At 37.6% G+C, this 13930-nt stretch overlaps 1 protein-coding gene across 2 annotated transcripts in view; it reads left to right on the top strand.

The window, feature by feature from the left end:
* The window catches only part of KIF16B (kinesin family member 16B), a 273891-nt gene that overhangs the window by 242983 nt on the left and 16978 nt on the right, over nt 1–13930 (top strand). The window contains exons 18-20 of one of the 2 annotated variants that reach the window (XM_089691598.1): nt 8240–8272; nt 8616–8669; nt 12239–13579. In XM_089691598.1, the coding sequence (XP_089547724.1) occupies nt 8240–8272; nt 8616–8669; nt 12239–13579 (1428 nt within the window). The remainder of the gene's footprint in view (nt 1–8239; nt 8273–8615; nt 8670–12238; nt 13580–13930) is intronic. The other variant, XM_089692251.1, reaches the window with a different exon arrangement.

Raw genomic sequence — 13930 nt, forward strand, 5'->3', positions numbered from 1 at the left:
TGGATGGATTTATGTGGTCAATGGCTGTGATGCGTAGTGGATGTGAAGAACAGTGAGATTTGTTCCAATGGTCTCGCAAGATCGTGGGCTCACATACTCCTCAATGAAAGCTAAAATACTGTATAATAAATATATATACTCTGTGTGTGTGTGTGTGTGTGTATGTGTGTGTATATATATATATATATATATATATATATATATATATATATATATATATATATATATATATATATTATATATATATAGTTAGGTCCATATATATTTGGACACAGGCACAATTTTCGTTTTTTCAGGTATTTACCAAAACATATTCAAGCTATAGTTATAGATTGGATATGGGCTGAAAGTGCACACTCTCAGGTTTAATTTTAGGGTATGTACATCCAAATTGGAGGAAGGGTTTAGGAATTATAGCTCTTAAAAATAGCCATCCCCCCTTTTTCAAGTGACCAAAAGTAATTGGACAAATGAATATAATCATAAATAAAATGTTCATTTTTAAAATTTTGTTGAGAATCCTTTACTGACAATGACTGCCTGAAGTCTGGAACCCATGGACATACCAAAGACTGGGTTTCCTCCTGATGCTTTGCCAGGCTCTAACTGCAGCTGTCTTCAGATGTTCTTTGTTTGGGGGTCTTTCTGCCTTTAGTTTTACCTTCAGCAAGTGAGATGCATGCTCAATGGGGTTGAGATCGGGTGATTGACTTGGCCATTGCAGAACATTCCACTTTTCCTTCAAAAGCTCCTGGGTTGAAAAAAATTAAAATTGTGCATGTGTCCAAATATATATGGCCCTAACTGTGTGTGTGTGTATGTGTATATGTATATATATATATATATATATGTATATATATATATATATATATATATATATATATATATATATGTATGTGTGTGTGTGTGTGTATATGTATGTATATATATATATATATATATATATATATATATATATATATATATATATATATATATATATATATACACGGCCAACCGGAAAAAAAACAACAACAAATTGATAGAAAACATCCATTTACACACACAATCCTATGCCCACAGTTGATCCAGAGTAAAGCAGAAACCCAATATAGCTTGGTCCAGTTCACTGCAGTGGTTGAAAAAAATCCTTCCTGATCCCCCAGGATACAATTGGATATTCCATGGATAAACTACCTCTGCTGTTCTTACCTATACATATTATTATCCATTTGGTGTATATAGGAATGCATCCAGCTCTTTTTTAAAAACAATTTACTGAGCTGGCCAGAACTAATTATTGAGGGAATCCCGTTCGTTAGGTACACCCTTTCTATTGCTTGGCAACACAAATTGATATTGAGCTAATCACATGGCAGCAGCTGCATTTAGACATGTGGATGTGGTGAAGACGATTTGCTGAAGTTCAAACCGAGCATCAGAATGGCGAATAAAGGAGATTTAAGTGACTTTGAACGTGGCATGGTTGTTGCCAGACAGGCTGGTCTAAGTATTTAAAAAACTGCTCATCTACTGGGTTTTTCACGCACAACCATCTCTAGGGTTTACAGAGAATGGTCAGAAAAAGAGAAAATATCCAGTGAGCTGCAGTTGTGTGGCCGAAAATGCCTTGTTGATGTCAGAGGAGAATGGGTAGACTGGTTTGAGATGATAGAAAGACAATAGTAACTCAAATAACCACTTGTTACAACCAAGATATGCAGAATATCATCTCTGAATGCACAACACATTGAACCTTGATGCAGATGGGCTACATCAACTGAAGACCACCCCGGGTACCACTCCTGTCAGTTAAGAACAGGAAACTGAGACTACAATTCGCACAGGCTCACCAAAATTGGGCAATAGAAGATTGAAAAAATGTTGCCTGGTCTAATGAGTCTTCGTTTCTGCTGCAACAATCAGATGAAAGAGTCAAAATTCGGCGTAAACAACATGAAAGCATGGATCCATCCTGCCTTGTATGAACAGTTCAGGCTGGTGGTGGTGGTGGAATGGTTTGGGAGACATTTTCTTAGCACACTTTGGGCCCCTTAGCACCAATTCAGCATTGCTTGAACACCACAACCAACATGAGTATTGTTGCTGATCATGTCCATCACTTTGTGACTACAGTGTACCCATCTACTGATGGCTACTTCTAGCAGGATAATGCACCATGTCACAAAGCTCAAATCATCTCAAACTGGTTTCTTGAACATGGCAATTAGATCACTGTGCTCCAATGGCTCCACAGTCACCAGATCTCAATCCAATAGAGCACCTTTGGGGTGTGGTGGAATAGGAGATTTGCATTGTGGATGTGCAGCCAACAAATTGCAGCAATTGCACAATGTTATCATGTCAATATGAACCAAAATTTCTGAGGAATGTTTCCAACACCTTGTTGAATCTATGCCATGAAGAATGAAGGCAGATCTGAAGGCAAAAGGGGGTCCAACCCAGTACTAGCAAGGTGTACCTAATGAAGTAGCCTATAAGTGTAGACCACCTATGCATCTTTCTTCATCGATGCCTCTCATCAGTTTGGTTTGTTTAGTTCTCCAATATCCTCTTTGTGAACTGGTGCCCAAAATTGAACTGCATATTCTAGATGAGGTTTTATTAATGATTTGTACAGAGGCAAAAGTATGTCTCTCTCTGGGACCATACCTCTGCTAGATATATGCATTATATACATACTTTGCACATAATACATACAGAAGAAGCAGGGGAATTCATTCATCTACTCCCTGGTCACATTGAAGCTGTTTTTCTCTTCTCCTCCTGCTATCGCCACCTCTGAGGTGGAGAAGCAGAGAGGAAGATAATTTACAAAAATGGCCAGCCAGTTAGCCCCCAGGGCTGCTAAAACTAATTGTAAAACATATAACATTGTAAAAATAAAAAAAACTAATTTGTGAAAAATAAAAATAAAAACTACTGACACCATCCACTGTCCTACTGACACTATCCACTGCTCTACTGACTGACACTGCCCTGCTGACATCATCCACTACACTACTGACACTGTTCACTGCTTTACAGACTGACACTGTCCACGTTTAAGGTAGGCCAAGTTTATATTTTTACAGTGGCATTTGTGTTATTATATTTTTCTAAGTTTTCCAAATGAGTTAAGGCTTGCTAGTTTAATTCTTTCAACAAAAAAGGGCGTTGAACCTTGGTCTAAACCCTCCCCATTCTATCCAAAAAGAGTAAATAAAACGGATTCTGTGGAACAACATTTTGGAACACTTTATTGAAGGTGGCCTTAAAATCTAGTCAGACATGAGAGCTCAGGGATGTGGTACAACTGATAAAGAACAAAATTCTGGAAAACCTCATGAATGGGTTTTTGAATGTGAATTTTTATTTTTACATACATGTAACAGAAGACTTGTTTATATGCTAGTGTAAGAGGCTGCTATCTGTTACTAGGGCCAAGGATGTCTGTAAGTGTTTCCTGACAACACAGCTAGGAAAAAACAAATGAAATGTTGGATCTAGGGTAAATGGGGTGTCCTCTTAAAAAAAATAAAAAATAAAAAAAAATTCATGAGGGAAGCACAAACATTCTGTCATCTGACAAGTAAAATATACTTAATCTACTGACACTTAGTTGAATCCTGTATTATCTGTGTGTTTTGGTGTCCAGAATAGGAACACAACCTCCATATCATGAGTTTTAAAGTACTCCTCTCATGGGAGAAATATGGGAACTATGTTGTCTTCTTCTGAAATGCTAGTTGTCTTTCTATGCCTGGCTTTAACAGTACAGCAAACGAGTCCCAAAGAACTCTCTGAAATCCTTACATTCAGCCATGTTTTAGGTCAGCAACTCAAAGTATTGACCGTAAAGCATCATTATGACAGCCAGACAACTAATGTTTTTAGAAGGAGAGGTCGGTCAGCAATGACAGCCTTCATATTTCTCTCATAACTGATTCCATTTCAAGATGCTTACCTTTCTTCTGCAAGATCTACCATCATACCTTCATTTTTCCCTTTTATTCAGTTCTTCTAAGTTTATTAATTTTTCTCATAGCTAACAAGCCGAAGAAGTCTATTTGCACAGTATTCACACATTTTCCATATTCTTTTAATTAACAAATGTTGTTTCAATAAATTATAGATTTCCTGAAAAGAACAATTTAGCACTAGAAATAAAGTGGCAAAGTTCACCGTTAAAATCACGAGCATTTTTATTTCTCATTCTTTGAGAAAAAACATGTGAAGATTGTTTTATTTCAAAATAAATGTTAGCTTGGTAATAATATTTGAGTCTATTTAAATTAAACCTGATAGGTTTGCTAACCTTCCCTTCTCTATTAAAGAAAAAAAAAGTTTGGGCTTTAGATGCACTTAAATTTGAAATGTAAAGTGTAAGTTTACTTTTTCAGAAAAAATGAAAACAGTGACCTAACATCCTACACCCTCACCACCCCCTGGTCCACACTACACTCATCTTTGTGGGTGATACAGTTTCACTGCTCATGCTGCCCAATGCAGCATTCCTGGGGTTTTGAAACTGCTCTGCCGTTCCTCTTCTTTCATCGGGGATGCCAGAACAGATCAGAGCAGTTCTGATAGGTCAGTGCTGGCACATGACCAATCAGAACCACTCTAAGCTATCCCAACATCCCTAAATATGAGGAAGAACAGTGTGGTTTTCAAACACAAGGACTGCTGCATCGGGCTGTGTGGATGGTGAAACTTTATCACTCACAGAGGTAAGTGCAGCAGGGACTGAGAGGTTGGGAAGGTGTAGGGTGTTTATATTATCATTTTTTGAAAAAAGGTGAAGTAACCCTTTAGTCTTCTTATATTTTGCCTTTTTTGGTATCACCTTTCCCACTCATCAAAATGCTAATGAAATGATTAAATAACACATTTCTGTTTTTTTATCATCTGCCTTACTTTAAACCCAGTGACATCATCACTGGGTCTTTTTGATCCTTTATGCAATGCAGGCAGATCTTGACTAGTGGGATATGCCTTCAGGGTGCTGTACATAGCTTCCTGAAAACAGGAGGCTGTGGTGAGCCAACATGATTAAAATAACTGAAATCCAAATAAATGAGAGGGTTAGGCTAGGGATAGTAAGGCTGGAAGGAAAGTGTTTTGATGCTGATGGCTGTCCTCCAGCTAGGAAACAAGGCAGGCACTCTGTGACTTGCAATATCACAAGTGTAATAAAAGCTCCACACCCTTAATACTTTAAAGCAGCAATTCCACCTCAAAGAAACCAAATAAATTTCTTAGTGCTATAACTTAAATAAAGGAATGCGCTAAAACTGCAAACTATTCCTAATTTAGTGTAGAAACATTAGTGCAAAAGATATATATATCTATTCTCAATTAATATCAAAAAATATCAAAATTATGTGCAAAACTATTTTTTAGTGCATAAGTAATTTAAATAATTACATTTGTGAATATAAAAAAATGTCCAATTCTGAATTTCTTCAAATGTCCAAACAAATCCTTTTCAAATTCAGGTGCTCTCAAAGAAATTGTGCCAAAATCCACCACCAAAGTAAAGTTGGGTAACTCACCAGAGCTCCATGCTGATCAATCTCTAGATCAGCAAAAAACGCTTTTTGCTCTGGGAGCAGATGCAATGAATCAACTTCTCAGGTGTGATGATCAATAGCTACACAATCATCCATAAGGTAGGTATCCACCACTCAATATAATGGTTCCAGGAGCATTATATCACTCTCTCTTTTTATATCTTTCCACCGAGGTCATGTTTGGGAATGAAAGAGAAAATCATGGTGTAGCCAGTTTTTTTATAAAAGTATCCAACAATTTAATAAAGATTTACACTCACAAAAAGGGTGTCTTCACCGACACCAGTATAATAGCATAAAACAGCAAATGGTATAACAGTCTCCTGTTCCCCGCACACTCACTACAGCGCTCGTGACTCAATTTTCTCCACAGACGTCAGCATCCAGCAAGCCAAGCCCTACTAGTTTCGTCATGAATGACGTCTTCAAGGGGCGGTCTGGATGCAGACGTCGGCTCCTTTCTAGCCACTCTGTGACTTGCTCCAACTTTTGTTGCACACTGTGAGAAGCTTACATGGTGCAGTGAAATCAGTAAGTAATATCCATACAGGAGAGGAGCCTGCACAGCTGTGCAGAACTGAAAGATAAGGTTGGAGTTCAGCTTTAAAGAAGAAATTTGTTATTAAAAAACAGAACTTTTCCTGCACTGATAGAAATGGTAAAAAAAAATCATGGTTGACTTGTTTAGTGAGGACAATGTAAATATTCAAAATGTAGTACGCAAAATTTAAATTTAAATTGACATGCTTAATAAATTGTTGTGCTGACTTGCTTGTGCTTTGTTTTGGAAAACTTGATTTTGTGTGTGTATACTGTATATCTATTTCTATGTGTCTGTGTATTAGAGGGAGAAGCACAATAAACATTGGTGGAAAATGTAATTTAAGCACATATTTGTAAAGAGTATTGAGGAAGCAGTGGTTTTAAAACTGTGGTTCCTGTGCAGCAAATAAATTAACTGTAGGCAATGGAGGACCGTTGACCTCAAAATTCTGGAGAAGATAAAGTACTGACTGCAGTCTGTTTGTATTGCAACCCAGTCACTATAGCTCAAGGTACAACCTCCTTAAAGTTACCTTAAACTTTGGAAGAAAAAGAAATGTGTGTGTATATATATATATATATATATATATATATATATATATATATATAGTTTTTTTTTTTCTCAATGCTGTGATCTGACTTTCTGCTTCCATGGTCCCACTGTATTTCGGAACGGAGCTTTGCTTGCTTCGGAGATATACTAAGGACAGTGGGATTTACAGTGTGCATACAGTAATGCACATGACCACACCTAGCTTGAACTGCTGATTTCAAACAAACGGAAATGAGGATAAAAATGAGAGGTTTGGGAGCTCACAGAGGACATTAAAAGGAGACAGACAAAACATAGTAAGAAACAATTGAATGGAAAATAGATTACAAGGCCATTAAGTAGTGAATAAGTATGAGTTAATTGAAAAATAGGATAACATTTAGTGCCACATAGTGGTTGTAAACCCTTACGTATACCTAGTGAAGTGACTGGCCTCAGGTGATAAACAGAGACTAAACAAATCCACTTACATAGCTTGTACATGTTTATCTGCAGCTCTTGTTTCTCTACATCCATTCAAAGTGCTGAATTTATATAACTTTTCTGAGCTTTCAGAAAGCAGGGGACAGGGATCTGAAGTTACACTTTGCAGAGCTCAGTGAGGGGAGCTCTGAGAGCTGATTGGAGGGAAGGGACACACCTCCTTAACACAACACACAGGAACAGAGCTGAGGCTGTCAATCACAGGCTGTGTGCTGGAGCTCCCTCTCCTGTTGCCTTTTTCCTCATGGTGTCAGGTACATTTGTCTTAAGTGACTCCTGTAGATAGCATAGAAATGGGGCAGCAGGCAGAAATGACACTTAGCGTTCTGGGTTGAGACAAGTACACAGTATATAGGGACATGCTTTCTTCCTAATTCTTATCAGAGGTTTACAACCACTTTAAGTGTATTTGCTGCAGTCAGTTACCAGCAATAGCTACACACTAATTGCCTGTTTCCTCAAATTTATACTTTGTGCATGTATAAATGGTTTCTAATTCATCTACCCACCAAATATTATTGTAGGTTTCCACTGTGGTTTACACCAAACTGAACATTGTCTTGTTAAAGGGTCAGTCCACTGTTCCTGCCATGAGTCGAGTTTCTGTCTTGCTGCAATTTGAACATTCCAGCTAGAATGGAATCCCCTTCAATCACAATGGCAAACGTGGGTGGGTGGAAATAGGCGCATGTTCAAAAATCTTACCACACACGGCTGAATTTCCCTCATAAGAGCCTGTAGGCACTCAACCTTGGGCACCCAATGGAACTCATTCTGCTAAGATCACCTTCTTACATACAAAATGTATTTGTTATTTGGCCCTTACATAGGATAGGATATTGTGAAAGTATAAAGAAACGTTATATGAGGATGGGTGCCTTGCCACCCATTAGCACAAGCCTACAGTTCCTTCCAGTAGGTTTGGTTCGGTTTCCACCAGAAGGAATAAAAAGATGCAGGGTGATTCATACAGGTGCCATTCATCTATCTATAGGCAAACTAATGTTTTTTTAGTGGACTTACCCTTTAATACTTTATTTTTTTTACCTCTTTTAAAAGCTTTTCACAATTGATCACTTTGCTTTCTCTCTACCTCCGGTGGCAGCTTTTTCCCTGTAAAAGGACCAATCTGTCTAAGGTAGAGAAACTCAATTTCTGTGTATTGATTGCCGTGCCTGAATGTAGTGAACTCTCAAAGCCTGTGCTAATCATTTATCCGTCTTATTTAACATTATCACCTCAATAGTTTCTCCTAAGAAATTCATTTGCATTCAAACTTTTCAAATAGATGTGCCCAGCAGCTGGAAACCTAATTAGCAACCCTGGTCAACCCATTCTTCATTTCCTCTGAAACTGAAAAAATAAACCCTCCATCTTAAATTGTCCTTTCTCTACATTTCCCATGGTCATCATTCATTGCTCCATTATTTTTTTAATATCTAGGTCCGCCTGTAACAGAATTTATTCTGCTTTCTTACCAGACTGGAATTCGAAAGACAACAACGAGAAGAGCTTGAAAAATTGGAACATAAGAGGTTTGTAAAACAGGAATATAAAAATGGGTAAATGTGCAATATGTCTCAATTTGTTCTTGACTTAAATGTATATTTTCATTTTAAGATGAATTGGGAATAGTAAGCAGTGAATGAAAGAAGACATTATAAAAAGATACATTTTTACATGTAGCGAAACCACATTGATTCCAAATAATAAGAACTTTAAAATTATTGTACATCTATTTTGCAACAATGTATTTTATAGCATTTTCAAAGTTCTAAACTTATTACTACCTATTGTGCCAATGTCATACTGGGTGGTGCCATTTTGTGATATTACGGTGTGCAAAGTTCACTGCCTGATGACTCTGGGTTTTTTTCTTTCTTTTTTTTTTGCTTGAATAGAATAGAACCCTGGTCTCCAAATTGCACCCACAGGCTAAACGTTGCCCTTTACTTGCCTTTATCTGGCCTTTGGGGGACTGTCCTTCCCACTAATTTGCTGCCTACTGACAGCAAGGATGAGGCAATATGCCTCCCACTGACATCAACAATGCCTTTATATAGCCCTTGGGGGACTTTTCCTCCCACTGCTATGAGGCACTATTCCTCTCACTGACACCAACGATGAGGAACTATGCCTCCTACTGACACCAATGATGATGCACTATTCCTTCCACTGACACCCAGAGTGGGGCACTATTCCTCCCACTGACGTCAATGATGGGGCATTATTTCTTTTACTAACGCCAACAATAGGGCACTATCTTGTCCGCTGATACCAATTAATACCAGTGATGAGGCACTATTTCTGTCTACTCCCATGGAATCCAGGACATTTTCTCCTCCCACTGGCCCGAGGACAGTAAACTGGCCCATTTTTTAGAACATACTAACCAAACTGTAGAAATTATCATCATCTCTAATCTTATTAGGTTCCAGTATGATATCAGTATAAAGGTGCATGACCAGTATAAAGGTTTTACCTTGCAAATGGCTAGTTAAGAACAGACGTGAAAGCAAATTATAAGGATTTTATTGTATATATTTATCCAAAAACCGCAAATCACAAGTACACAAGCTAACTAGAGATAGTGAAATTTTTCCAGCTGTTTCAGTGCAATCAAAGCATGGAACTGAGGTACGGTTTTTGACAATGTTACCCACATACCATCTGACACATCACATTGATTTTGCTCTTATATTTCTGGTTATGTAATGCAGAGAATCGTATTTAAATTTGTTTTAATTATTCAGAGAGCCACTTCAATGCTCCCTTCATTTGGTTTCCATATCCCACAGGGGTATAGATAACTCTGATAAAGCAAAGTTCAATTTTTTATTGTTACTGTTTGGGATATTACCTCTTATTTACTTTTCCAGTCAACATTGTCATTTGAATATTTTTTTATCCTATGTGTTAGTAGCAAAAAGACTCTTTAAATAATAAAATGTAATTTTTGCTATATGACACCATTTGGATGTACTGCAAAAACTTTTTTCATACACACTGTGAAGACATAAGTTCAGCCACAATGCAGAATCATCCTTCAAAGTAAGACCATTGTCAAACACGCCTTCTTGTCTCTGGCAAAAACTTTCCAGAAACAGGATCACTACACAGGTCAGGGCAGGTTAGAAAAATACCCGTTTTCACTGGTTGCTTACTTGCTGACTGGGCGAACAAAGCATCGCTCTTTTGCTGGGGGGTGGAGCAAAAATGTGTCGGGGAGGGGGGGGCATGACCAATGGAGCAGTGCTGCCTGAGGCCACATTCTCAGTTTCAAGCATCGGGTTGGTACAGCGGCATCTCGTACGTCCTATACCAGGTGATTACTTTTGCTACACTTTTTGGCAGCCACAGGATCGCAAGTGTAACATGGGCCTCCGTGCAGCTGGAAATCTCATACAGGCATCTCCTGCACAGAAAGCATTACAAGGCTGGTACCCAGTGATCTTCCTAATAATCTGACCAGCAAGCAAAGATTGTACAACTTTTCGCCCCTAACCTGCTAGTTGTGGGCAAAATGGATGCCTGAGGCCAAATTGAGAGATCAGCTAAATGCTTGTGGGGAGGCCATGTTGTAGAACAATTAAGTTTTATGATTGAATGGTACTTTTAATAATACAAATAGCGTGCTTTTGATGCCAAAGTAACTTGACCCATGTGCATAAAAATATCCGTTTTTGCTTGCAAGGTCCACTTTCTAGAGCCAGCCTTGTGTATTTCTTCTCTGTAAAGTGTATGTTGCTTTCACCTTCATTTTCCTGTCTGGTAATATTATTTGTGAAATTTACCTCACCCTCTCTTGAGCTGTGTGGCCATGAAAACCAAAGCAATTTAACAGAAAGGAGTGAAGAAATAGGTGCTGTTTGTCAATTTCCAAGATTAGGCCCTTAATCTAAATGGAGTTTCCAAGGCAAGACATTATATCGCAAATCAAAAGATGGCCGTCGTCCTGGTTTAATGGAAAACATAAAGATATGTCAGTCAGTTTGCACTTGCAAATCTCAAAATTTGTGTGAGTACCCATACATCCATTACTTTAGAGTTTTAGCAGCCAAGTAAATAGTTTAAAAGCATATCTCTGGGTGCATTTGAATAAAGTATAGTACACTTTGAATTGAGGAAAATTCCTCTTCAGATTGCAGAAGTATTTTCTGCTCTTGCTTTCTTTTTGAAGGTACAGAAAAAAAAATTAGCCCAGTTAGATGTGATAACAAGACATACTGTATATACAATATATGGTGATTCTTACAGCATCTTGGCATATTTTAAGACAGGCAGGGGTTAATTTACTAAAACCGGAGAGTGCAAAATCTGGTGCAGCTCGCAGTTTTGGAAAATCAGCCCCCATGTCCGTTTGATGTTCATGTTGGAGGTCTGGTAGTTGTAGTTGTATTAGTACCCTTGTACCAACACAACATAGAGTATATGATATATTTATTTTTAATTTAAACCACCAACACAAAAAAAAAATAGTCTGCTGCTGTTTTAAGGGAAATTAATTTATAGTTAAAATATTTACAAACCTCAGCTTCTCTCTTTACTTTTAAAAATATTATTTCAAAAAAGATTATGTTTTGTTTTTTTTCTCCATGCTTAAGCAATGCCATTTTGTTGAATTGTGGTGTACTGTCCATTCCAGGGTGTTGCCATAAGTCAATGGTTACATGAAATAGTCATCACCTATTGTCAGTATCACTTTAATTTATGAGCTGGATTTGAAGAGTGAAACTAAGAAATGAGTAGTGATAGTTATTAAATAGTATCCGGCTCTGTTGTCCAACAGGGAATTATACAGTGTAGATTTTTTAGCCAGATATTTTCTGTTCTTTTACTCTACATTGAATTCCTCCAAAGTAGTTATTTTAAAACCTTTTTTTCTATTATTTTACTCCACCTACCTCAGTATGTTTCTGTTGATTTATGCCTATTTGCAACTTGACTGCATGCATATGTAGTAGAAATGTATAAATGTTATGCATGGCCATTAAAGTGGAACAATAGTCCAACTGTAACTATTATTCAAAATTTTCCCTCCCCGCCTCCTTCCTATCCTGCCTAACATTGTATTTTTTTCTTATTTCATATATTGTTATTTCAGGAAAATGATAAAGGAGATGGAAGAAAAGCAACGATCGGAAAAGGTTGAACTAGAGAAAATGCAGCAGGAAGTAGAATCTCAGCGTAAAGAAACAGAGATTGTCCAACTACAAATCCGAAAACAAGAAGAAAGCCTAAAGAGGAGAAGTCTGGACATTGAAACCAGACTAAAAGACCTGCTGGCTGAAAAGGAAAAATTTGAAGAAGAGAGAATGAGAGAGCAGCATGAGATAGAACTGCAAAAGAAAAAGCAAGAAGAAGAGTGTTTTGTGAAGGTTCAGCAAGAACTTCAAAGGCTTCAAGAGCTGCATAGTACAGAAAAGGCAGAGAAAATGGAAATCTTTAAAGAACTGGAAAAACTTAAAAAAGAAAAGGATGAACAGTACATGAAACTAGAGCTTGAGAAGAGAAGGCTGGAGGAACAAGAGCGAGAACAGTTGAAGATAGTACTTCGCCTTGAAGAACAACTTCGAGAGAAACAGGAGATGATCCAGCTTCTAAAACAGGGGGATTTCATGAGATTAGAAGAGGAAATCCGAGTTCTTGAAGATGTCAGAGAAGATCTTCTACATGCTAAGGAGTCAAGGTCAGAAGGTGAAGAAGATCCAGATGAGGTTGAGAAAGCAACAAATAAATATACAGAGTTTAAGAAAATGCAGGTAGATCAATTGTCTACTTTGGTGGAAGACTTAAATCAACAAAGAGATCGATTAGAGGGGGAAATAATTGCTGATCGAGGAATTCTTGGTATATTTAATCTCTCAAATATTGATAATAAGAAAGAAGATGATTGCTCCCTGACAACCCCAATAACAGAAGATGGAGACACAGTAAAACAAACAGAATACCAACTGCACTGTAAGGAGAGGCAACTTAGGTACATAAAGCACAGCCAACTGCCTGCATTGCTGGATGAGAAGCAAAGAGCATCGGAGATTCTGGACAGTGGTCTGCTAGGGCTAGACAAAACTTTGTATCAGATTGAGAAAGAGATTGAGGAAAAGGCTGATCAGCTTGCACAATTCCGAGCCAGTAGTGACCAACTACAGCAGCTGCAGGAAACATTTGAGTTTACTGCAAACATTGCTCGCCAAGAAGAGAAAGTTAGGAAAAAAGAAAAAGAGATACTGGAATCGAGAGAGAAGCAGCACAGAGAAGCCTTGGAGCAAGCAGTTTCTAAACTGGAACGTAGGCATTCCGCTCTCCAGAGACATTCCACAATAGATGTTGAAATAGAAGAGCAAAAGCGTAAACTTGCTGCAATGGACAGCAGCCAGGAACAGGCTGGTCTTCAGGAAAGCTTAGAAGCTGAACAAAAAGCTTTGGAGCAAGACAGAGAGCGGTAAGCAAAAGTATTAGTATTTTATTAGAATTTATTTGAGATAAGAGAAAAGGTTGTTCAGTTCAGAGTGAATGGGTGGTTGTGAGTTCTGGATAAATAAATTCTAAAAATCAATTTGAAAGTGTTCCAGATTTAAACTTATAGAATTACAACATCCTGGGCTTCCCAAAATAATATCAAAGAAAAACTGTTAAAGAAAATTGTTATAAAAAATTTAAACCATGATAATTAATTGCTTAGTACTTTTGCTTAGGGGAATCATTTAAAGGCAGATAATCAGAGGACTGGAAGTTTTCTGGCAATTCAGAGACTTTTTATAAATATATTCAAATGAATATAATTGCTTTATAG

Source organism: Staurois parvus, unplaced genomic scaffold (genome assembly GCF_062004578.1).
Source record: "Staurois parvus isolate SC_StPar_1 unplaced genomic scaffold, SC_StPar_1.0 ptg000001l, whole genome shotgun sequence".
Taxonomy (NCBI): Eukaryota; Metazoa; Chordata; class Amphibia; order Anura; family Ranidae; genus Staurois; species Staurois parvus.